General features: G+C 40.4%; 2 protein-coding genes across 5 annotated transcripts in view; one reads left to right on the forward strand and one right to left on the reverse strand.

Moving 5' to 3' along the window:
- Positions 1–2,572: 2,572 nt before the first annotated feature.
- On the reverse strand, positions 2,573–12,963 carry HSPD1 (heat shock protein family D (Hsp60) member 1). Of its 3 annotated transcripts, XM_027563648.1 has the most exons (13): positions 12,722–12,961; positions 12,246–12,505; positions 11,407–11,582; positions 10,196–10,448; positions 8,816–8,898; positions 7,967–8,062; positions 7,477–7,570; positions 7,046–7,214; positions 4,851–4,950; positions 4,048–4,293; positions 3,752–3,926; positions 3,295–3,473; positions 2,573–3,200 (listed from the first exon to the last, which is right to left on the reverse strand). In XM_027563648.1, the coding sequence occupies exons 1-13, from the start codon at positions 12,847–12,849 to the stop codon at positions 3,048–3,050; spliced, it is 2,112 nt and encodes a 703-aa protein (XP_027419449.1). In that variant the 5' UTR covers positions 12,850–12,961; the 3' UTR covers positions 2,573–3,047. The 3 variants fall into 3 exon arrangements, with proteins under 3 accessions (XP_027419449.1, XP_027419465.1, XP_027419457.1); XM_027563664.1 differs by lacking the exon at positions 12,246–12,505 and having other exon boundaries at positions 2,767–3,200; positions 12,722–12,963; XM_027563656.1 differs by lacking the exons at positions 12,246–12,505; positions 12,722–12,961 and adding an exon at positions 12,506–12,626 and having other exon boundaries at positions 2,767–3,200.
- LOC113905824 (10 kDa heat shock protein, mitochondrial) overlaps positions 12,686–26,201 on the forward strand; it is a 44,932-nt gene continuing 31,416 nt past the window's right edge. Inside the window, exons 1-4 of one of the 2 annotated variants that reach the window (XM_027563686.1) lie at positions 12,686–13,162; positions 13,726–13,890; positions 14,812–14,901; positions 14,981–15,233. In XM_027563686.1, coding sequence (XP_027419487.1) covers positions 13,160–13,162; positions 13,726–13,890; positions 14,812–14,901; positions 14,981–15,031 — 309 coding nt within the window. In that variant the 5' untranslated portion in view covers positions 12,686–13,159 and the 3' untranslated portion in view covers positions 15,032–15,233. Of the gene's footprint in view, positions 13,163–13,725; positions 13,891–14,811; positions 14,902–14,980; positions 15,234–26,201 lie in introns of those variants that run through there. The other variant, XM_027563694.1, reaches the window with a different exon arrangement.

The raw sequence follows: 26,201 nt of genomic DNA on the forward strand, positions 1-26,201 counted from the left end.
GCTGTTTGGTTTGAGCTCTTTCAATTAAACCCTGGTTCAAATTTGGGATCTACTACTAAAAGCTGAGACTGAACAGCCACCACTTAATAGCTGAGGTTAATAGTTACATAACCATTCAGAGCCTCAGTTTAGTAACTATAGCTTAGATTTGATAATTAATTCCTAATCTGATTGTTCTAAGGGTTAAAATAATGCAAGTACTTAGTCCAGTGTCTAGCATACTAAACGCCCTTTATTCATCCAGTCCTCTTTTATCTGTTTTCTAACCCAACCAATTTATTAATAATAAAGCAATTTCTAGCTAGTCTCAAGTGACTTTAGTTTTGTATCTATGATGGACTTTTTCCTTCTATTCTGTCCAAACAATTCAAACTAGATAAGGAAAGTAGAAACATTCATCTCAGTGCCTAGCTTATACCAGACCTCTTAGCAGCAACCACAGGGCCAAACTGAGCAGCAGACTGGAATTTCTCCCCACAATTGATTCTATAGCTCCAAGAGCACATTCTTGACACAGATTAAAGTAAAAAAATTTAAGATAATATTGCACAAGACCTTGCACTTTAAACTTAATAGTGTAAAAACTAGAAAGCAATGTTCTATCTTGCAAATCAGTATCTGTCCTCAATAAACACACAAAACTTTGAAAAGTAAGCCATACTTCTATGCTGTTTATTAATAAAGATCAAGTGTACTGAGATAGGAACCTATTTCAAGTTCTTAAGAAACAAAGGTGGTAGCCCTGGGCTGTGCATATCAAGTTGTGGATGCCCTTCCCTGCTATCCGTTATGTTTCAACAGCACGCCTCTCCTTTCCATTCAAATCCAGCTCTCTTCACCTGTGGGTATCTAACAGGGAACCCACTGCTTATCTGTTAAGGCTCTAGAACAATAACCATAACCCTTAAAAGAACCAAGTTCCCCTTATTTTATGGCCAAACCTCAACATATACAAAATTCAGAGTTGTCCCCTTTTAATGTAGGACTTCCCAGGTAGCTTAGTGGTAATAAATCTGCCTGTCATTGCAGGAGATGTGGGTTCGATCCCTGGGTCAACCCTGGAGAAGGAAATGGCAACCCACTCCAGTATTCTTGCCTGAGAAATCCCATAGACAGGACTCTGGAGGCTATGGTCCATGAAGTTGCAAGACACAGACACGATTTAGTGACTAAACAACCAATGTGATAATATAATCCAGTCTGCAGCAAAGGGAAGCAAGTTAGAACTGGACATGGAACAGACTGGTTCCAAATAGGAAAAGGAGTGTCAAGGCTGTATATTGTCACCCTGCTTATTTAACTTATATGCAGAGTACATCATGAGAAATGCTGGGCTGGAAGCAGCACAAGCTAGAATCAAGATTGCCAGGAGAAATATCAGTAAGCTCAGATATGCAGATGACACCACCATTATGGCAGAAAGTGAAGAACTAAAGAACCTCTTGATGAAAGTGAGGGAGTGAAAAAGTTGGCTTAAAGCTCAACATGTAGAAAACTAAGATCATGGCATCTGGTCCCGTCACTTCATGGCAATTAGATGGGGAAAGAGTGGCAACAGTGGCTGACTTTATTTTTTGGGACTCCAAAATCACTGCAGATGGTGACTGCAGCCATGAAATTAAAAAACGCTTACTCCTTGGAAGAAAAGTTATGACCAATCTAGACAGCATATTCACTCCAGTACTCTTGCCTGGAAAATCCCATGGACAGAGGAGCCTGGAAGGCTGCAGGCCACGGGATCGCTGAGGGTTGGACACGACTGAGTGACTTCACTTTCACTTTTCACTTTCATGCATTGGAGAAGGAAATGGCAACCCACTCCAGTGTTCTTGCCTGGAGAATCCCAGGGACGGAGGAGCCTGGTGGGCTGCCGTCTATGGGGTCACACAGAGTTGGACATGACTGCAGTGACTTAGCAGCAGCAGCAGAAGACAGTATATTAAAGAGCAGAGACTACTTTGTCAACAAAGGTCCATCTAGTCAAGGGTATGGTTTTTCCAGTGGTCATGTATGGATGTGAGAGTTGGATTATAAAGAAAGCTGAGCGCAGAACTAATGCTTTTGAACTGTGGTGTCGGAGAAGACTCTTGAGAATCCCTTGGACTACAAGGAGATCCAACCAGTCCATCCTAAAGGAAATCAGTCCTGGGTGTTCATTGGAAGGACTGATGTTGAAGCTGAAACTCCAATATTTTGGCCACCTGATGTGAAGAGCTGACTCATTTGAAAAGACCCTGATGTTTGGAAAGATTGAGGGCAGGAGGAGAAGGGGACGACAGAGGATGAGATGGTTAGATGGCATCACCGACTCAATGGACATGAATTTGGGTAAACTCCAGGAGTTGGTGATGGACAAGGAGGCCTGGTGTGCTGCGGTTCATGGGGTCACAAAGAGTCGGACACGACTGAGCGACTGAACTGAACTGAATCCAGTCTGCAGCAAAGAGAAACGGAGAAATGTATGAAACAATAGGCAGGAAACATTTTATAGACTTGGGTCAAACCTTACCCCTCCCCTCTTCAATTGGCTTTCATTCCTCACATTCTCTAGATCACAGAAAAGCTAACACAGTTAACTTTAAACAATTTTTATTACACAAAGGTTGTCACATAATTGGATATTTCTCTACTCTGTACACAATTGTTCTTACTCTCCACAGAAAGGCTGTTTCTTAACTTCTCATCTGGTGATAGCAAGCACTAAAATCCTGATTTTAACAGAATAGTAGTAAAAATGCCTCAGTGATTTAAGTTGAAAGCAGTACATTGGTACATGGCTCTTAAGCTCATTTATCAGGAATGTACAAATGTCTTTATTTAAAAATACAAAATAAATTATCTGTAGGCATGGACAATGACAGCAGTAAACCATTCTATGTTGTCAACTGAAACCAGTAACTGATGGTTATAGTTATTTTCTTAAACATCAGCCAGCCTTTTCTTCAGTCAGCTCCTTCAACTGACCTCTCCTGAAGTTATTGGTGAGGAACACTGCCTTGAGCTTCCTCTCACAGTTCATTAATAATGGCAAAGCACTATTCTAGGAGTTAGAACATGCCACCTCCCATGCCACCTCCCATTCCACCCATGCCACCCATTCCAGGATCCTTCTCTTCTTTAGGAATTTCTGTGACGACAACTTCTGCTGTTGTTAAGAGAGAGGCCACTCCGGCAGCATCCAGTAATGCAGTTCTTACAACCTAGGGAAAAGTTTTCATAAAATATTACTTTTCCTTAGTTAAAAAAAAAAAAAGAACAAGACTTAGCATTTTTAGACAGTGGTCAACTATTTACCTTAGTTGGATCAATGATTCCTTTTTCCACCATATTCACAAAATCTCCAAGCATAGCATCATAACCGACTTCTGAAGAACTCTGCATAATTTTCTCAACTATCAATGATCCTTCAACACCTGCATTCTTAGCAATGGTCATTGCAGGAATTTTGAGTGTTTTTTTAATTATTTCTATACCTATAAGGAAAATATATTTTAGCAAATTCTTTCCTTTTTAAGTATTATAGCACAGTTCTCCTTGTGAGAATAATGACATAGGTAATTCCAATTGGGAGAACACCACAGGTCAAGTGATTCTTTCTGAAAGATCTCTGACAACAACACTGTTATTCTACTTCTGTTATTCTGGAAACTGCTTTGTGACTTCTTGTTCTATCTAGTGGGGAGCAACAATACAACTCTAACAACTCTAAAATCGAGGTGCAAGTAAACTCATTTCTAAGGTAACTTTTTACCTGTTTTTTGATCTTCATTAGCTGGAGTTATTGACTCCAAGGCTGGAATGCACCGAAGCAGGGCACAGCCCCCTCCCAGAACAATGCCTTCTTCAACAGCAGCTCGTGTGGCATTAAGAGCATCTGTAACTCTGTCTTTCTTTTCATTCACTTCAACATCACTTGTCCCACCAACCTAAAAATCAAAAAAGAATTCCAGTTAGTATGGCTTCTCCTACTCAAGATGTTAAATGTCAAGAATCCTAGTTTACTTGGGCTCGGAACCCAAGCAGCTTATTTACAACAATGAACCTTACCTTCAACACAGCAACACCATCTGAGAGTTTTGCCAGACGTTCATTCAGTTTTTCCTTTTCATATTCACTAGTTGTGATATCTAACTGCTCAATGATCTCTTGGATACGCTTCTCAATTTGAGCCTTGTCACCTTTTCCTTTCAAGAGCATGGCATCATCTTTGGTCACAATGACCTCTCCAACTTTTCCTAAGTCATGAGGCTGAACATCTTCAAGATTTAGATTTAGTCCTTCTTCTCCAAATACCTATGAAAACATTTTTTTAAATGAACAAACCACAAAATAAAAAGAACAAATTACAGATTACAGGCATTTTTCATTATACCAAGATCATTAACATATGCTACAAGTGTTTTGATAAGAAAAGCATCTTGCAATACTGTTTCCTTGAAATCTGAAATTTCAAGACTATAGCTAGACCAAACAGAACTTGCATAGTTTTTCATTACATTTTCAACTTCCCACTTAATCCTCAATTAACACTAAGCTTTGAGAAACAAGTGAACTCAGAAAACTCATCTAAGGACATACTTTTGGTGAAACCAAGACTAGACCCTAGGCCTAAACTCTTAAATCCTGCCTTTTTCTATTATAATACATTCCTGAAAACAAGTTAAAAGACCACTCTTGGGCAAGACTCATGGCAAAATTAAAGAAAGGGACCTTAGTGCTGTTTAAACCCAAACTCTACCTTCTATTGAAAAGTAACCCAGATTTGTGAAAATGTGAATTCTACCTATAAATTTCAGACCTCGATGTATACATAACATTCAATAAACCAAAATCACATCTATTTTACTTACTGCACCCCCAGTAGCAATAGCCATGTCTTTAAGCTGGTTCTTTCTATTGTCACCAAAACCTGGAGCTTTGACTGCCACAACTTGAAGACCAACTTTCAACCTGTTAAGAAGTTATTAATAAGATTTAAATTTTATAATAATGCCAGTCTACTTTAAGTTCTAATAACTAAGGTTACTCGGGAAACTGCACTTTCTGCTTACCTTCTGACCATACATTCCACTTGAAAACATGTAAATTAAACAGTGATAACTTTTATAGACTGTGAAAATCAGAATTCAGTCAATTCAGTTCAGTTGCCCAGTTGTGTCCGACTCTTTCAACCCCATGAATTGCAGCACACCAGGCCTCCCTGCTCTTAAATTTGGGGATCATCTAATGAGCATTTACCCTTAACCATTTAGTATTAGATTAAGTTGCTATTAAAGTCAGTTTGACCAACCTAGATAGCATATTCAAAAGCAGAGACATTACTTTGTCAACAAAGGTCAGTCTAGTCAAGGCTATGGTTTTCCCAGTAGTCATGTATGGATGTGAGAGTTGGACTGTGAAGAAAGCTGAGTGCTGAAGAATTGATGCTTTTGAAATGTGGTATTGGAGAAGACTCTTGAGAGTCCCTTGGACTGTGAGGAGATCCAACCAATCCATTCTAAAAGAGATCAGTCCTGGGTGTTCTTTGGAAGGAATGATGCTAAAGCTGAAACTCCAGTACTTTGGCCACCTCATGCAAAGAGTTGACTCATTGGAAAAGACTCTGATGCTGGGAGGGACTGGGGGCAGGAGGAGAAGGGGACGACAGAGGATGAGATGACTGGATGGCATCACCAACTAGATGGACGTGAGTTTGAGTGAACTTCAGGAGCTGGTGATGGACAGGGAGGTCTGGTGTGCTGCAAATCATGGGGTGGCAAAGAGTCGGACACGACTGAGTGACTGAACTAAAACTAAACTAAAGTCAGTTTGAGCAGTTTTTGCTTTTTTAGTGAGGGACAGTTGATTTAGAATACTATATATTTTGGGCGATTGACACATGACAAATTTTAAAGTTACGAACTCCATTTATAGTTATTATGTATTACTGCTGTATTCTGAGCAAGCAATGTTTTTAATTCAACTCCTTTATAAATGTAAATACTTCTGATATCATTAAGCTTACCTTCACTTTAATAAGGTAATGAATATTTAGAATATATAATTTTTAAAATGCTCATTTGAAACCAGATTGAAATGGAAGTAATATATAAACTTTAAGACAGACCTGGTTTTATTGAGGAGCCAAATAAGAAGGTTAAGCTCTGATAATATGCCAAGTAAACTGGAGATCTAGGTTTACAGCAACCAGTAAAATGGCTCAATCAGAACTTTTCAGGCCTGTTATTCTTCTATTTCTGCTTCACATCCCACTATCTCTAGGGCTTTTCATAACCTCAAAAGCATATCCAGGCTATAAACATTACAGGATAAGTAAACTCATTTAGGTCAGGTCAAAATATGCAATTCTGTAATATATACCTGATTATTTCATTTGTGCATTTCCATTATAATAAAAATTGGAGAATCTCATTTCTGATTCACCCCAGCTGTAGGATTAGGAAGAATATGTATTTTAAAAATGCCCTCCTTGGTCTGGGAACTAAGATTTCACAGGCGCCAAACCCCGCCCCCCCCCCGCAAAAAAATCCCCGTAAGAGTCTGTCTATAGCATTAACATTTTTGTCTTAAAGTAAAATGTAATACATTATAGATCTAAAAAATTAATAGACCCCAACCCGAGTACCAATTTCTCTATTTTAGACTATTCATTAACAAAATTTTTCCTTTAGAAGATTATGTAAAATGCCAAATGCCAGATACATTTAGAATGGCAGTTGTTTACCTCTCCTCATGAAAAACTGTAATTGTAAATATATCTTTTCCATAAATTTTTTTTGGAAAAAATACAAAACCAAAAACCCATTTATCTTCAAAACAACTGTAAATACTTAGGCTATCTTATAAAAAGGTACATAAAACATTAAGGACTCAGGGACCCTATTCAAAAAAGACAGAATATAACTGGACTAAAGGTTCATGACACCCACCAATATTATACAAACACAAGTGGTTCAAGGAGAATGTACATAAAGGAGATTTCAAACACCAATACAAATATCTGCCTTTCATCCAGAAATGTAAACCAAATACCACTGCCTATTACCTATTCAAAACAAGGGTACTTAGAGCTTCTCCATCCACATCTTCAGCAATTATGACCAAGGGCTTCCGGTGAGCATTGGCAATTTCAAGAGCAGGAACAATGGATTGGACACTAGAAATTTTCTTTTCACTCAATAGAACATATGCATCTTGGAATTCACATTTCTGACCTGAAAAGCAAAGAACATTTCTCACCAACTTGAGGCCATTCTGCTGAAAATGTCTGCAGTTTAATTTAAATGAAAAACCACTAGAGCAAAGTTCCAGCACACTTTTTTAAAGTGACTGATCAGTTCATGTTTTTCTTTCTCATACACACGAACATTTGGAACACATGAATTTACTTTTGAGGTATGACACTGACAAATGTTCTCAGGGTGTCACATATTAAACTATGCTTAAAAAAAAATTCAGTTACCCATTTGCTCTTACCTTTTGATGTATTAATAAAGTATGGAGAAATATATCCTCTGTCAAACTTCATGCCTTCAATAATTTCTAATTCATCATTCAGTGTTTTTCCATCCTATGAAAAGTCAAAGAATTCGTTATGTGAATTTCATTACACAAAGACTAGTTTCAAACCAATTAATAAGTAGTCCCCACTTCTCATAAGGAATTCAGATAGAATTATGGAAATATCCCAGGGCATCCAACTCCACTTTTGCAAGAATATGTATTTGAACTAATTTTTTACAGCTAGAAGCCAATATCATCTAAATCAGGACGCATTTACATCCAAAGCCATAGGTTAATAATTCACCCAAACACAATGAGCACATTATTCTGCACAGGTGCCAGTGTTACCTGCGAAGAATGAAACAGAACACACTTTTGGAAACATGTGTAGATCAAATTTTTGTACTTGTAAAACTCAGATTATCAGACATCTGTTTCCATCTATCATTAAAAACAAACTTACCTTTACTGTGATAACACCCTTTCTTCCAACTTTTTTCATGGCATCAGAAATGATGTTGCCAATTTCTTTGTCTCCATTTGCAGAAATTGTAGCAACCTGAAATAATCAAACTACTCTTTCAAATTAAAGGTAAGGCTATCTTCCTCAATCACTCCCCTCCCTTTTCTCATTAACTTCCCAACTGATATATCCTTGGTGGGATGCTAGAGGCAGGGTGATGGTGGTGGTGAGACAGGCAGAGGGAATTTTAAGCATAATAATCCTAATGAATAACTGATCCCATTGCAATTTTTTAAAAATTTGATTATTTTCTACATTATTTTTGAAAGAAATGAAATAAACACACAATTATTCTTTTAAACAAAAACAAAAAAGAGGGAATTCCCTTGTGGTCCAGCGGTTAGGACTTGCCACTTTCATTGCAGGGGCCCAGATTCCATCCCTGGTTGGGGAACTAGGTCCCACAAGCCAGGCAGGGTGGCAAAAAAAAGAAAGAAAGAGCCTAACGACCCGTTATCCTTTTTTCCCTTGGCAAATGTGGCAATATTAGAAACTGAAATTATTCATCTTTGATAAACAGCCAAATAACATTTTCCACACAAATGAGTTTTTACTCAGTCACGCAGAACTAAAATGACAACTCATTAAGACTCAAATTACGGGGACTTCCTGGTGGTCCAGGGGTTAAGACACCATGTTCCACTGCAGAGGTTCAATCCCTGGTGGGGGGATTTTTCAAATCTCTAGCAGTGAGAAAAATGCTTCAAATGTTGGTGACTGGGTAATACTGTTATCCTGACACTGTTGTGTAATTATAGGATAAAATCATGTTACTTTAAAAATCCATACCTGAGCAATCTCTTCGGGGGTTGTCACAGGTTTAGACTGCTTCTTAAGTTCAGCAATTACAGCATCAACAGCTAACATCACACCTGGTTCAAGAACACGTATTACAATGCTTATTCCCTCATGGCTCCATGTCAACTAAAATTCTGATTCATGTTAAGTGTATCAATGCCTCAATGCTTCTGTACCAGTACTCTTCCTAATCACAAGGCAGTTGGATGGCATGCAATGAAACACAAACTTTAATAAATGAAGTACCACAATGCCAAAATTATTTTTAAAAACTGCATTAAAAAAAAAAAGTGTACACTTTCAAGAACCTCACCATTCAACTCATTCTATGTAAATCTTTCCCGATTGAATCATTTCTTACAGGGTCATCCAGCAGACTTCCCCTCCACTGAAGGACACAAAGGACCAAAATGGATTACAGTCCCTTATTTTCAACAAGTGTAACTGTCAAGGATAAGGACTTTCTTGTGGCTATACCCCTGCAAGTTTTTAACTGGCTGAAATTTCCTCATTTAATATGTAATTTATGAACAACCACCTTTAACATTCAATGTCACCACAATACGGATTTATTTATGAGAGAATAGTCTTTTCAACTGAGACCAATGCTAGCTCTTTCCTTATTTTGAGAAACGTTACTTCGCAAAAATAATTGAGAGCAATTTGTAATAACAATGACTTTCTTTGGGTCAAACTGCTTTTAATGAGACACATTCATTTGGATCTCAAACACTGAAATAGATGAGATGATACCTCATCCCATTTTCGGAAGCCTAACAAGTCAGTTTTCACAAATTATTAATAGTATGTCCCTTTACTCTCATGTGCCTCCTAGTTTATGTCTCCTACATGTGGCTGGTAATACACCCCAGAAACAGACAGCAATTCCATGCTCAGGAGATCTTTAAACTGTGGCCTAACTCCCCCAAACAAGTAACAACAAACAAAATTCAGACTCATAACATAATATGTGCTGTTAAGAAGAAACTGCTTTATAAAAAATAAAAACCCATTCTGATATCCTGGGTGACATTTTCTTGAACTTATTGCTTTAGAAATACACAGTACATGCTGCAACTTACAATAAACTTGGTTTGGGGGAGAAATGAGCCAGGGGACAATGACATAGGGATGGATGACTGTGGACACAGGGCACAAGCATCTTAGTCAGTCTCCTCTTTGCCACCTAGCACAATGCCCATCCCATAGTCAGGAATTCAATCACTACTTACGCATTTTTTTTTTTTTAAAAGATTTAAAAAAATTTTTAGGAGACAGGAGAAACAAGAAAGAATCAACTTTCTAATATAATTTAACAGATAACCTGACAGTTCAAAACACTGTGGTGACAATGAAGAGAGACATTCCTACCTCTCCTGATTTCCACTGGATTAGCACCTTTGCTAATCTTCTCGAAGCCTTCCTTGGCAATAGAGCGTGCCAGTACAGTAGCAGTAGTGGTGCCATCCCCCGCCTCTTCATTTGTGTTATTGGCAACATCTTGAACAAGTTTAGCGCCAATATTTTTATATTTATCTTTTAAATCAATAGACTTTGCAACAGTCACACCATCTTTTGTCACTTTGGGACTTCCCCAACTCTGTTCAATAATCACTGTCCTTCCCTATAATTGCAGAAGGAAAAAAATGCCACAGATTCACACGCTAAGTACTATTTAGCTTAAAATAAAAAGAGCATTTTTCATAATAGGCAATTACTTTAAAACCTCAATGCAACATCTGATCATTTTTATCAGACCTGCTGCATGAATCTCAAGGGCAAGTTCATCAATGTTCTTACAGACAAAATGACTTCATTGCCAAGTGCATAACCTTGGATGAGATGTTGTAAGAGATAAAATTTCTAAAGACTTAACCAACATTAACTTGGGGGATTATAATGAAATTCCAGACCACATAATTCATACTTAAAATTTGTTCAGTGCCTGCTATAATAATACTGTGAAAAGTCACTTTTGAACTTATTTTAAAATTTAGTTTCTAAAATACCAATGGCAAGACAAGAACAGTGCAGCCTTCCTGAGTTGTTCAACATTAAATCTTAAAATATGATGCAAACAGTACTGGTGGCTTGAACCAAAGCTGCTTCTTGTGAGGCATGCAAATGCCATTACTTTGCTCAGTTGGATCACTTTGATATTTGTATTGTCTTCAGCCTGAACTGAAGCATCGCTCCACCCAGTACGATCCATGAAGAGATCTCTTCAATTTACTTGTTACTCCTTATTCACCAATCTCTTCGTTAAATGAGACTTAAAAGCTCATACTTAAGGTACTGTGGATGTTACATTCTTCCACCTATGCCTAGTACTAACTACTGGGAAAGGATCCAAAATTTAACTCAAGCAGGCAAGGGAGATTAATTCTACCTTGAGTATAACCATCCATCTTAAGCTAGGAGTTACCACTTGATTACATCACACTTTGTACAAAATAGTTTCACAAATTTGGCACAAGCAGTTTATGAATATCTAAGAACTGTTTAATAGCTTGGCGTGACTCTTGCCATCGGCAAAATGTTACTCCTTAACAATACTATAAATTACAACAAAATAAGAATACCTTTGGCCCCATAGTAACGGCTACAGCATCGGCTAAAAGGTCTACACCTTGAAGCATTAAGGCTCGAGCATCTGCACCGAATTTTACATCTTTGGCATAAGCCCGAGTGAGATGAGGAGCCAGTGCCCTGGACACTGGCCTCATTTGACGAAGGACTGCGGGTAATCGAAGCATTTCTGAAGGAAAAACAGACAGATCATCAGGACAATACTACCACTACCCGTGGGGTTACAACACAAACATGACACCCATGCAACAGAACGAGAAATATCAGAAATGAACTGGGCTGACGTCTGGCATCCACGATACCTGGGCCTCGGAACCCGCCCCCACCCCCACAACACCGGCTACTAGTGCAATCTTTAAGAGGTCGCCCCATGCCTGACCTACAGAAAAAATGTACGCTCTTCTTCTTCCCCACGGCTATTACTTCCTACGCTAAAAATGAGTTAATATTTCACCGCTAAAATGGCCTCGAGAGCAAATCAGCTGCAAATGTCCCCTGGAAAACCAAGTCTACAAAAAAGGGGCAAGTTATAAACCCAAGTGACCAAGGGAAGGAAAATACTCCTGACGCTGCAAAAATCCGTTTACTAAAATGTGTCTTCATGTACCCACTCGGGGCTACTGTATCAGAGCAGCGGGCAAGGCCACGATGCTGGGGGCGGCGGCCGGGCCCACTCCCAGTGGCCCCACGTGTCTTTCCATCAGGACAGCCAAGCAAGGTCAAAGGTGGAGATGCCATATCCCAGCAGTCCCCCAGGCCAAAAGCCGCTCCCACACGCTGCGACCACCCTCCCTGGCACCCTACACTCGACCACAAGCACAAAAGCCTTCACCGGAGGATCGATGTGAATACAATCGCCCGACTCCGCGCACACTCGTGGGCAAGCCTTCCCTGCTGTGCCCGGCTGGGCGAGCGATCCACGCCGCACGTGACGGGCCCCCGCGTGCACCCACGAGGCCTGGCTCAGCGGGCCCGGGCCTGCGGCGCCGGGGGAAGCTCTGGCTCTCGCCGGCGGACCGGCTCAACGGAGAGGGGAAGGACGGCTCCGGAGTCCGAAACGCACGGGTGAGGCGGCGCGGAGCGGGCGCGTACCTGCGGGGCAGCGGCGCGACGTGCGGGTGACGAGACAGGCCGTCGGCGGCGAGTGAGGGACAGAGTGCAGGGCGCGCACGGCAATGAGCCCGTGTCCCCTCCCTCCGCCGCTCCCCCCGCCCCTCCGCAGCGCGCCTGCGGGCGGTGCCCACCCCTTCCCGGCCGCCTGGGCCCTGCAATCTGCACGCTCCGCGCGCCAGTCCCGCCCCTCCCTACCCGCGCCGGGCCAGGCCAGCGGGTTCAGCCCTCTCCGGCTCGCTTAGGCTAGTTCCCGGGCTGCGCGCCGTTCCAGAACGTTCCGGAAAGAGCCTGGCTCTATGTGGGTCAAGGGTCAAACGCGTCATTTCCGGGAGGGGGTGCGAAGGGTTAGTACTTTCACCTAGGCTGGCGGCCTAGAAAAGCCTAGAAAGAGTTGCTCTTTTCTTCCGCCTCCGGGTCCGCGCGTCAGTGGTCTGCGCAGAACCCAGGAAACGAATAGGGGTGCGCGCTGGTGCGGCCACCCCCCTTTCGCGGGGAGGGGCTGGGCGGGAGCGAGCGCGCCTGCGCGTTGGTCAGTTTTTTTTTTTCGCGTTCACGTGTCCGGAGGGTCCGACAGCAGGTCTCTCCTTTTGCCTGTGGCGTGAGAGCAGCGTACGAACTGCGGCAGCCGGAGTCATGGTGAGTCTCGCATGGGCTGAAGGCCGGCGCACCCGGGTTGGTCTGGGGCTCATGGCTAGCAGGCGATTTCCTTTGGGCCTCGCGGGAGGAGTAGAGGTCAGAGACCCGCGCCCGCCCAAGCCCTGGAGAGGCGAGACCCCGCCGACCCTTTCCTCCGAGCAGGGCTCTCTGCACCCGAGTGTGAAGCAGCGCGTGGGTCGGGGGGCGGGAATCCCGACGCACGCCCCTTGCGGGACCTTGGTGGGTATGTAATGGTCTTGAAAAAAGCGTGGCCACAGGTAGAGGGACTTAAGTGTTTAATGACAATTTACAGAAAATCCTTGGAAGGATTGACCTTGGAAGAAACTAAGCTTGTCCTTGAAGCTTGTCTGGCTGCTGACCTGAGGAGCAACAACGACCCCTAACACTCATAGGAGTGGGAAATTAAACGCGGGATTTAGAACTGAATGTTCAGAGGTGTTTGCTTTGAATGGAAAATCTGAACATTGGCGTTATCTTTGAAAGCCACATGTGGCCTATTTAGAATACATTGTGTTTCAAATTTAACGTTTTTCTCTCCAAAGGCAGGACAGGCATTTAGAAAGTTTCTTCCCCTCTTTGACCGAGTATTAGTTGAAAGAAGTGCGGCCGAAACTGTAACCAAAGGAGGGATTATGCTTCCAGAAAAATCACAAGGAAAAGTATTGCAAGCAACGGTGGTAGCTGTTGGATCAGGCTCTAAAGGAAAGGTAAATGCGGACTGAAATGGAACTCATTTTTATGTGAAATGTGGGGGGCGGGCGGTAGGGAGCCTTGGTTATTATTAAAAAGATCATTCCCCAGTGGGTTCACAACTAATCTGCTTTCAGCAAAAATAATTGTAATCAGGGAAGAAAAAAAAAAAAACCTTAGTGTATATGATGGAGGAAGAGTTACACGGCATTAAAATCAGTAGGTATAAATTTGAACTTTTAGTCTGACCTCTAACACACTGAAATTGCCCTAATCCTTTAATCCTAATCACTTTGTCTTGCGTGTAAGAACTGGCCTTCCAGTTAGTCTCCAACTGAGGGTTAGACCTCAGACTTCTGAAAGTGTCAGCTTCATTGCATTGTTCCAGGTACCGCTAAGAAAGTTCTAGCAAGGGGCTATTCTGGAGTTAGGAATTGGAAGATTTTGGGCATTCTACTTCAGTCCCTCTTCCCTAAATCTGCTTTGGAGGAACAGAAACTGAATCGCAAAAGTAAATGAAGTATATATTCCAAAGTCAGAAAATTAAGTTTTTAAGTGTTGAAAGAAGTTGAACATGACCATTGTACATACGGTTTTAAAAACTGGTTTACCTCACTTGGTTGTGAAGTAACATATTACTTCAAGTATGTTAATATTTAACGATTAAATAGCTTAAAGTTACTTTTCCCAGTATAATTCTTTGACCCTTTAAACTGAAATCATGTTTTAGTTGAAGCCACTGTGTGTGCCTTATTTCAAAGTGTACCTCTACAGTGATATTTTTGAGTGAAGAACCATGACTATAAATTATACCACTTGGCCACCAAAGCCCTTTTTAAACATCTGATTGTAGTGCGCAGTTGATTAATAATAAAAGTGTAAATATTTGGTTTGATTAACTAAACGTCTTTACTAATAAACATCCTTGTTTTCTTAAGGGTGGAGAGATTCAACCAGTTAGTGTGAAAGTTGGAGATAAAGTTCTTCTCCCAGAATATGGAGGCACCAAAGTAGTTCTAGACGACAAGGTGTGTAAACTTCATAATATTAAGGATAGGTTAAATATTTGCTATTAGTTTTCTTAACTAATGGTTTCTCTGTTTGCAGGATTATTTCTTATTTAGAGATGGTGACATTCTTGGGAAATATGTCGACTGAAATAAGTCACTATTGAAATGGCATCACGTGAAGCTGCCCATTCCACTGAAGTTCTGAAATCTTTCATCATGTAAATAATTTCCATGTTTCTCTTTTATAATAAACTAACGATATCCAAGCTAATGACATCCAGTGTCTAAAATTTAGTTTCACTGTACTGGTATAAACATTTCCAAATAAAAATACATAAATCAATGGTTAATTTTTATTTAGTGACTTAAGATGGTTCTTGGGCTTCCCTGGTGGCTCAGATGGTAAAGACTCTGCTTATAGTGCAGGGGACCCAGGTTCAATCCCTGGGTTGGGTCGGTCCCCTGGAGAAGGCAATGGCTACCCACTCCACTATTCTTGCCTGGCAAATCCATGGACAGAGGAGCCTGACAGGCTACAGTACATGCAGTCGCAAAGAGTCAGACACAACTGAGCAACTGACACATGCTTTACAGTTGCTTTAGGGTTCATGGTTTATGTGGGGCCAGATAGAGGTAACCTGCAGAGAACTGGAAAACAAGGTTTTCAATTTTCACGTTGAGGTTAACTTTACTAAGTATATAGTTGATGCTGATTCAAAGCCATGGATTTATGCTAACAACATTCTAAGGAGAAGACAAGTAGCAGCATTCTGACTTCATATATATCAAACATTTAAGTATAGTTCTTCACTTATGCAAATCTAGTATCATATGTCTTATTTAAGTTATATTTTGAAAACCTTAATGAACATTTTCACTACATAGTTAGAAATCCAAGCAAGGTAGGGTGTAATAGCTCACACTGGCTGAGTACCTTGTAAATTCCAGGCTAGGCACCGAGTGACAGTATAGCTAACACTTAAGGATCATTTTCTAGGTGTGAGCTACTGTTGTAGGTACTTGTCATATATCACATGGCTTAATCTTTCAAGAGCATATGAGTCAAGTACCATCAGTCACATCTTGCATATAAGGAAGGTGAGGCACAAAGGGGGTTAAGTAATAACAGGAAACTGCTGCTGCTGCTGCTAAGTCGCTTCAGTCGTGTCCAACTCTGTGTGACCCCACAGATGGCAGCCCACCAGGCTCCCCTGTCCCTGGGATTCTCCAAGCAAGAACACTGGAGTGGGTTGCCATTTCCTTCTCCAATGCATGAAAGTGAAAGTAAAGTCGCTCAGTCGTGCCAGACTCTTAGTAACCCCATGGACTGCAGCCCACCAGGCTCCTCCATCCATGGGATTTTCCAGGCAAGAGTACTGGAGTGGGTTGCCATTGCCTGATTTGGAATAGGTAATCTATATACATTTACATGCTGTCTAAACCATTAGGGCCTCTGCTTTCAGTCAGCCCGTTCTAAGCACGTGATAGACATTATTTCAGATAACAACTGGAAAAAGGGAAGGGGTACCTAAAAGTGTCTGACAATTAGGTTATCTAGTATACAGTTGATTGATTTTAACAAATAGGAAACAGAGAACTGGACAAATAGCTTGATTTAGGAGCCAGGAGAATTAAGATTTGAACCCAAACAATCCTACACTGGAGTTCAGTACCAACTCCTAATCTTGACTGTCTCTCAGCTACCAGCAATTTTTGCCTTGCAGTCAAATCTGTTTTCTAGTTTTGATTGCTCATAAGCTAGTCTATGATAATGTCTTTTAAAAGTTGTATTCCATATTTGTCTTGTGGAATCAAAGTCTAAATTTTAAGTGATAAAGGAATAATCTCAACTTTTGATAATATCCTCATCAATAAAATAGTATGTTTGTGTATTTATGATTTCTTTGGAAGCAATGATGCTAAAGCTGAAACTCCAGTACTTTGGCCACCTCATGCAAAGAGTTGACTCATTGGAAAAGACTCTGATGCTGGGAGGGACTGGGGGCAGGAGGAGAAGGGGATGACAGAGGATGAGATGGCTGGATGGCATCACCGACTCGATGGACATGAGTTTGAGTGAACTCCGGGGGATGGTGATGGACAGGGAGGCCTGGTGTGCTGCGATTCATGGGGTCGCAAAGAGTCGGATATGACTGAGTGACTGAACTGAACTGAGTATTTATGAAATGTTAGTGACATTTTGCTGTATAAGGCTTTTTTGTCATATTTAGGTTAAAAAAAGGAATGCCTATTTTTACAGAACCCATATGGGCCATCAGTTTCCTACTGTGTGCCAGGCACAGCTAATGTGCACTGTAGATTGTAATCCTGTAAGCACAGATTTGTTTTAGCAATGAGAGAACTCACAGAGGAAATGAAGAAACTAACTCAAGGCCATGTGGTTGGTAAACTGTAATTAGGAATCCAGTCCAAGGTCTATGACTTTCTCATTCGTGATTGTTTTCCCAGGACCCAAGGAAATACGAACGTTTTGAGATCTAAGAGGAGTTTACAAACCGTATTCATCCTCGGAATTACTTGCTATCTTAGAATTTCAGGGCTCTGTCCATAACCTAAATCAGAAGGATGGGAGGATTCTTTTTGTACCAGAGAAATTGTCCTTGTCTAGCAGAACTGCTAAAGAATCACTTTATAGATTGTGAGATTATATTAAAAATTAATAGGGAAAAGAATTTTGGCATGAGAAATTTGGGCCCAAAATCTGGGAATTGGGGATGTGGACCCATGTGTTTTAGAGAGGTGTGTTGGCATTTACTTTTTGTTCAACAGGAAAATAGTAAGGAGAAAGGTAAAACAGGTAAAATTCTGACTGGAATTTTAATGATGGCCTTACCATTTTTGAGCTCTTGCCAGGCATTGTTCTAGTGACTTAACATAAAATCCTACTTACCTCTGTAATCATAGCAATACTGTTTGATGTTCTTTGCCTCACAGGAGAAGGATGCAGATAGATAGAGGAACTTGCTCAAGGTAACATAAATTTTAAGTCATAGGTTGGAACTGAACTCAACCTTGTCTGACTTCGAAGTCTGCATTTCACTATTCTACACAAAAAATTTTTGAAAAAATTGAGAATAAAATTACCAGGGTGCTATTCTGCTGTGGAAGTCGTTACCATTATCAAGATTATGATTTTTTTCCTCTATTGCTCCAGAAACTATGCTTTACAGAAAGTTAATTTTAAAAATTGACATTATAAAATAGGTATTTTTTCATTTTTTTATTGTAGTAAGAACACTTAGTATGAAATACACCTTAACAGATTTTTAAGTGTACATTAAAATATTGAATAAATGAAACTTTATGCCCATTGATTAAAAACTCATTTTCCCCTCCCCCTAGTCCCTGGCAACCACTGTCCTAGTCTCTGCTTCTACAGCTATTTTAGATACTTCATGTATGTGGAATACAGTATTTTGTTCTTCTATGATTGGCTTATTTGACTTAGCTTATTGTCCTCAAGATTCATTTTGTGTTGTCAAGTATTTAAAGCTGAGTAATAATTCCATTGTATGCAATACCATGTTTTCTCCATTCATACAATAGGTGGACATGATGCTTCCACAGCTTGGCAATTGTAAACAGTGCTACAAATTCAGATGAGGGTGCTAATATATCTCTCTCTGAGATTCTGATTTCACTTCTTTCAGAAAAATACTCAGAAGTGGGGTTTCTGAATAGAAAGAACTATGGTAGTTCTATTTTTAACTTTTTGAGGATCCTCCAAACTGCCACAGTGGGCACACCATTCTGTTTTACCACCAACATGGATTGTAAGGTTTTAGGGCTGTGAATCTGTCACATTTGTTTCCTAATTTGTGCAGTTTTTGTTTCTAGTAAAATCTCATTCTTCTAGTACACTTTTTTTTTTTGAAATATAAGTAATTCATTGATCCATTTAGTGTACAGTATATGTGTCTGAGTTTTTTTTTAACCAATGGTTAACTTTATTGGATTACCCACTCTTCCCACCTCCACTCCCCTGCCCCCAAATTTGAGATGTCACGTTTATCATACATTAAATTTTTAAACAAACATATTCCTGGATTTTGCAGTCTGATCCATTGATCTCTCTATCCTATCACAGTGTTTTCAATATAAACATATATTTGTTTGATACCCTATATGGCAGTTCCTCCCTGTACTCTCAACAGTGCACTTACCTGGCTGTGAGCATTTTTAACTTCTGGGTAAGGGCTGCCAGCGGAGAAGGCAATGGCAACCCACTCCAGTACTCTTGCCTGGAAAATCCCATGGATGGAGGAGCCTGGTAGGCTGCGGTCCATGGGGTTGCTAAGTCGAACATGACTGAGCAACTTCACTTTGATGCACTGGAGAAGGAAATAGCAACCCACTCCAGTGTTCTTGCCTGGAGGATCCCAGGGACAGGGGAGCCTGGTGGACTGACGTCTATGGGGTCACATAGAGTTGGACACGACTGAAGTGACTTAGCAAAGGGCTGGCAGATTGCTCTCCAGCATGATACCAGGTCATGCCTCATCCAGCAAGTTAATTGCTGTTTTCTCTGCACCTACACCAAAATGGACTTTAGAACTTTTTATTTATGTGAAGTCTATTTAAATGCCTTTTTTTTTTTTTTAACCCTTAAGCAATCTGTATGAGAGAGCTCAATCAAACCTAGGTTCTAGACCCTGTGTAGCTTACATAGTCATTCAGTCAGTTCAGTCGCTCAGTCGTGTCCAACTCTTTGCGACCCCATGAACCGCAGCATGCCAGGCCTCCCTATCCATCACCAACTCCCGGAGTCCACCCAAACTCATGTCCATTGAGTCGGTGATGTCATCCAACCATCTCATCCTCTGTCGTTCCCTTCTCCTCCTGCCCTCAATCTTTCCCAGCATCAGGGTCTTTTCCAATGAGTCAGCTCTTCGCATCAGGTAGCCAAAGTATTGGAGTTTCAGCTTCAACATTAGTCTGTCCAATGAACACCCAAGACTGATTTCCTTTAGGATGGACTGGTTGGGTCTCCTTGCAGTCCAAGGGACTCTCAAGAGTCTTCTCCAACATCACAGTTCAAAAGCATCAATTCTTCGGCCCTCAGCTTTCTTTATAGTCCAACTCTCACATCCATCCATACATGACCACTGGAAAAACCATAGCCTTGATTAGTCGGACCTTTGTTGACAAAGTAATGTCTCTGCTTTTTAATATGCTGTCTAGGTTGGTCATAACTTTCCTTCCAAGGAGTAAGCGTCTTTTAATTTCATGGCTGCAATCACCATCTGCAGTGATTTTGGAGCCCAGAAAATAGTAGTTATGTGATAGTTGACAAATCATCTCAACCTCTCAGGGTTTAAGAATTAACTGTAAAAAAAAAAAAAAAGGGGCCACTAGATGTTCCTTAACATTTTGAGTCAAGCCTGATTTTTTTTTTTCTTAAACTTTAATTGTATTAATATTTAAAACTAGATAATCTGTTTGTGGGCTTCACAGGTATCTCAGTGGTAAAGAATCTGCCTGCCAATGCAAGAGATGTGGGTTTGATCCCTGGGTGGGAGAGATCCCCTGGAGAAGAAAATGGCAACCCACTCCAGTATTCTTGCTGAGATAATCTCATGGACAGAGGAGCCTGGGGGGCTACAGCCCAGGGGTCACAAGTCAGACATGACTGAAGTGACTGATCATGAACGCATGCAATGTGTATGTAGGTAAAAATTCAAAAGGATGTACATTGAAAAGATTCCTTCTCATCCCTGTGTAGTAGCCACCTGGTTCCATCCCTCGAGGCACTGGTATTACAGTTTCTTTCTTCCAGGGGTGTTTTATGTATACATATGTATTTGTGTGTGTATACATATGTATCTCATGCATATGAAATATATATATACTTTTCAAAAGTAAAATATTCTGTACACACCAATTGGCACCTTGCCTTTTATTTTTATTTTTTGTATTAACAATTTTGTCTTAGGAATTAATCTATAAAGTACATATAAAAGTTTTCATTCTCCTTATAGCTGTATGATGTTTCATTATATGGATGAACCTAAATTTAAGCATTTCCTATTGATTGATATTTAAATTCTAAACTTAGGCTCCTAGAAATAATTCTGAAATAAATAAAAATTTGCATAGATTTTATATCTTTAAGATAAACTGCTGGGCATGAAATTGCTATGTTCAAAGGGTCATTGTTACTTAGTTGCTAAGTTGTATCTGACTCTTTTGCAACCCCATGAGCTATACAGCCTGCCAGGCTCCTCTATCCATGGGATTTTCTAGGAGTGGGTTGTCATTTACTTCTCCAGGGGATCATCCTGATGCAGTTATTGAGCCTGCGTCTTCTGCATTGACAGGCAGATTCTTTACTATTGAGCCTCCTGGGAAGCCCATGTCAACAGTTATGTGAACCTTAATCATATACACACACACACACACACAAACATCTTCAAGTTGCCCTTCAGAGAAGTTCTACCGATTAATAATCTTACCAGCAATGTATGAGATTGTTGATTTCCTCCCACTCTCAGTAATATAGGATGTTATGAATTTTTATTTTTCCAAAGAAATCATTTTAATTTATCTTTATGGATAAGGGTGTTCTCATGTGTTTAAGAGCCATCTCTATTTTCTTTCCTGTTAACTGTTCCTATTGACTGTTAATATTTGCTGCTCACTTTCCTACTGGGTAACTGGCCTTTTATGATTTGATATCCTTATCATTCACGGAAATTGGTTCTTTGTGGTAAGTTTTTTCCTTCAGTTTATAATTTGACTTTGATTTCTTTTATGCTTTGAATTTGCAGGAAGTCATTTTGGTATAGCTGAATAAATAAAATTTTCCATTATAGCTTCTAGTTATTATTTCAAACTCTGAAAAGTCTCCAATAGAAGGTTCTTCCATAGTTTCTTTAGGTATTTTTATGGTTTTTGGTTTTTGTATTTTTTCAATCTTGAGATTTTCCTGTTATAAGAGATAAGAAATGGATCCAAACCCTTGTCTTACAAGTTAAGCCCCTTTCTTTAAGATGTTAAAATTTAGCCAAACTCTTAGAAAACACTTTTCAGTCTCATTTTGCCTAGAGATTTGACTTGGAAAAAACATCAGTGGATACTTACTTTTCTGACTTCTTATTTCAAAAGACCAATTTATTATAGTATTTTTAAGTCATTCACTTAAAAAAGTTTTTTTTAATTTTAAATTTATTTGGCTGTACTGGGTCTTAGTTGCAAGTGCAAACTCTTAGTTATGTCATGCGGGATCTAGTTCCCTGACCAGGAATCAAACCCAGGCCCCCAGCACTGAGACTGCAGTCTAAGCCACTGGACCACTAGGGAACTCCCCATTCACTGTCTTAGGCACTAGAGATACAGGGATGAATAAAATCAGTACAGTTCAGTTCAGTCGCTCAGTCATGTCCGACTCTGCGACCCCATGGACTGCAGCACGCCAGGCTTCCCTGTCCATCCCCAGCTCCTGGAGCTTACTCAAACTCATGTCCATTGAGTCGGTGATGCCATCCAACCATCTCATTCTCTGTTGTCCCCTTTTCCTCCTGCCTCCAACCTTTCCCAGGATCAGGGTCTTTTCAAATGAGTCAGTTCTTCACATCAAGTGGCCAAAGTATTGGAGTTTCAGCTTCAGCATCAGTCCTTCCAATGAATATTCAGTACTGATTTCCTTTAGGATGGACTGGTTGGACCTCCTTGCAGTCCAAGGGACTCTCAAGAGTCTTCTCCAACACCACAGTTCAAAAACATCAATTCTTTAGCGCTCAGGTTTCTTTATAGTCCAACTCTCATATCCATACACGACTACTGGAAAAACCATAGCTTTGACTAGACAAAGCTTTGACGGACCTTTGTTGGCAAAGTAATGTCTGTTTTTTAATATGCTGCCTAGGTTGGTCATAGCTTTTCTTCCAAGGAGTAAGCATCTTTTAATTTCATGGCTGCAGTCACCATCTGCAGTTATTTCGGTCCCCCTCAAAAGAAAGTCTGTCACTGTTTCCACTGTTTCTCCATCTAATTGCCTTGAAGTGATGGGACCAGATGCCATGATGGTAGTTTTCTGAATGTTGAGCTTTAAGCCAACTTTTCACTCCTCTTTCGCTTTCATCAAGAGGCTCTTTAGTTCTTCGCTTTCTGCCATAAGCACAGTGTCATCTGCATATCTGAGGTTATTGATATTTCTCCCTGCAATCTTGATTCAAGCTTGTGCTTCAGCCAGCGCAGCGTTTCTCATGTACTCTGCAAAGAAATTAAATAAGCAGGGTGACAGTATACAGCCTTGACACACTCCTTTCCCTATTTGGAAACAGTCTGTTGTTCCATGTCCAGTTCTAACTGTTGCTTCCTGACCTGCATGTAGGTTTCTCAAGAGGCAGGTCAGGTGGTATGGTATTCCCATCTCTTTAAGAATTTTCCAGAGTTTGTTGTGAATAAAACGGGCAGAAGTAAACTATTAAATTAATAACATAATTTTAGAAACTGGTGTCATCTAGAAAATGTAGAAAATGCTCCTAACTTCATGAAAGACATTAGGTGCCCTATGGAAAAAAGGAAATGATAACTGTCTGTTGTGACTTCTGTCTTCTGATCATATCTTTCCTTCCTGAAGATTCAGGAACTACTGTATTAGTTATCTACTGCTGCTTAACAAATCATCCCAAACTTAGTGGCTTAAAACAACAGTATCTCACACAGTATCTGGACATCAGAAATTTGGGATCTGCTTATCCCAAATTTTAATGAGGCTACCATCGGCCAAAGGTTTGACTGGGATCTGCAAGTTATACTTCCAAGATGGTTACTCTTGCTGGCAAGTTGATGCTTGCTTTTGGCAGGAGCTTCAGTGGATCCCTTGTGGGCAACTTGAGGATCCTCACACATGACAGCGTCTTAGCTTACCCAAGGGAGGTGAGCTGAGAGAGCAAGGCACAATGTCTTTTATGGCCTAACATCAGGAGTCACACAACATCATTTTCAAAGTGTCCTATTTTGATTAAACAGGTCCGCCCTATTCAGTGTGTGAGAGAACCAAAGGTGTTCTTCATTTGGTTGTCTCTCACACTGAGGAGATGATAATCACTGGAGGACATCTTGGCAACTGGCTACCACAACCACTAATTGGTCAAATATTCTAGAGATAAAAATGAAGTGCTGTGGAAGCTGAGTATCTCACTTATTTGTAGTCAAAATTGTCTTGTTTGAACTTTATAAATTCAAAAAATTTTGTCCATAACAATTTTTATGAAGAGAAATGAATTTTCAAATAATACGTTAAAAATGTACAAAACTACATATATAACTACTTTTTGTTCAGCTGTGAACATACATCTCCATACTTCACTGCTGCTTCAATTTTGCTTGGCCTGGAACGAAACTGCCTCTATGAAATGCCCTCAATAAATGCTATTTCATGGCACATTTCAAGTACTTCATGCATTGGTCAGTGCATCAGCTTTGCTCTTAGGCTGGCTTCCTTCAAGTCAAGAGGGTTGATGCAGCCCCAGACTTGACAAGGTTCAGCGGCACAAAAAAGGGACTATCTCTTTTACTGTCTCCTCAAGAGCAAGAAAACCTTTCCCCAAAGTGCTCCATCAGGTATCTTTTCATAGCTCCTTAAGCTAAAATGGAGTCATATGCTCACCCTTCAAACATTGGCTTAGGCCAACAAGGATTTATCCCTCAGCTAAAGATGGGTTTACCTTTCCCTGCTCAAATTGGGAGAGATGAATACCGAGCAACAGTAAAGTCTCTTCGCAAAGAGCATGTGTCCAGGAGTGTGGATAGCAAACAGGCAACCATCAACCAAAGACATTTTGTCTGTAGTATAGTAATTTACATATCCTCCTTTCCTATTCTTTTTAAACTTTTTGAAGAAAGGAGCTTATACATCTTATTCATGGTTCTCAGCTCTTGCTCAGTGCCCAAACACAATGAACATTCACTATTTTAGCTGGATTTTAAACCTCCCCAAGGAGGATTTCATATTGCATAGATGGTTTTGAAATTGCTTATGATTTTTGGATTTACAGAGTATTTTCTTCTAAAACTTTTGAGAGACTTTAAAATTAATTAATTTTTGCTGCAATGGGTCTTCATTGCTGCAGACAGGCTTTCTCTAGTTGCGGAGAGCTTCTAGTTGTGAGCTTCTCACTGCAGTGGCTTCTCCTGTTGCAAAGCACAGGCTCTAGGGTGCCTGAGCTTCAGCAGTTTCAGCTCACGTGCTCTAGAGCACAGGCTCAGTATTTGTGCTCCACGGGCTTGGTTGCTCCATGGTATGTGAGATCTTCCGAGACCATGGATCAAACCCATGTTCCCAGCGTTGCAAGGTGGATTCTTAACCACTGGACCACCAGGGAAGCCCCCCAAAGATCATACTCTTATGAGGCAGAAGGAAAGAACTGCTGTGCACTGGTTTCATTCCCCCCACCCCCGCTACAAACACACAAACCCTTTTATTTGATAAACTGTTCAAAGTCTTACAGTCAACAAGGAAGAGAATTTAGACTTCTTGAATCTCAGTCCAGAGTTATTTTCATTTGTTCATCTTGCCTTTAAAAAAAAACTACTTCTTTAACCAAAATATTCAAGTAACCCATTTTTACATGTTACTGTTATTACTGATCATGCTCTTTTCTTCTTCCCCCCACTCCCTAAATTAATTGTGGTTATAGAATTATTGTTGTTTGGAGGTCTGCAGACCTCCAATCTGCAGACTGACAGATTAAACGTCAGATTAAAATGTGAAGGTTATGAGCTAGAAACATTTCAACCATAAAGACCAAGGTTCTTCCTGTAAACAAGGCCAGAATTGACATCACAATGTAACACAATTAGACTTTTCAAAGAGATGAATATGCATTTTGTTCCTGAATTTAACACCTACTTACTCCCATTTTCTTTTGTTCTTTTAAGATGGGTTTAAACAGTATTTAAGTATTACTACCAGCCATGAAATTAAAAGATGCGTACTCCTTGGAAGGAAAGCTATGACCAACCTAGATAGCATATTCAAAAGCAGAGACATTACTTTGCCAACAAAGGTCCGTCTAGTCAAGGCTATGGTTTTTCCAGTGGTCATGTATGGGTGTAAGTTGGACTGTGAAGAAAGCTGAGTGCCGAAGAATTGATGCTTTTGAACTGTGGTGTTGGAGAAGACTCTTGAGAGTCCCTTGGACTGCAAGGAGATCAGTCCTGGGTGTTCACTGGAAGGACTGATGCTGAAGCTGAAACTCCAATACTCTGGCTACCTCATGCAAAGAGCTGACTCACTGGAAAAGACCCTGATGCTGGGAGGGACTGGGGGCAGGAGGAGAAGGGGACGACAG

The sequence above is a fragment of the Bos indicus x Bos taurus genome, chromosome 2 (genome assembly GCF_003369695.1).
Source record: "Bos indicus x Bos taurus breed Angus x Brahman F1 hybrid chromosome 2, Bos_hybrid_MaternalHap_v2.0, whole genome shotgun sequence".
Taxonomy (NCBI): domain Eukaryota; kingdom Metazoa; phylum Chordata; class Mammalia; order Artiodactyla; family Bovidae; genus Bos; species Bos indicus x Bos taurus.

Excerpts from the sequence above, each read along its gene's own strand:
- HSPD1 (XM_027563648.1), bottom strand. The coding sequence starts at position 12,849 with ATGACGCGTTTGACCCTTGACCCACATAGAGCCAGGCTCTTTCCGGAA. Across the intron at positions 10,449-11,406 it reads CCGTTACTATGGGGCCAAAG|GGAAGGACAGTGATTATTGA; the intron begins GTATTCTTATTT and ends CTGCAATTATAG. Across the intron at positions 8,899-10,195 it reads TCCAGTGGAAATCAGGAGAG|GTGTGATGTTAGCTGTTGAT; the intron begins GTAGGAATGTCT and ends TTCTTGAACCAG.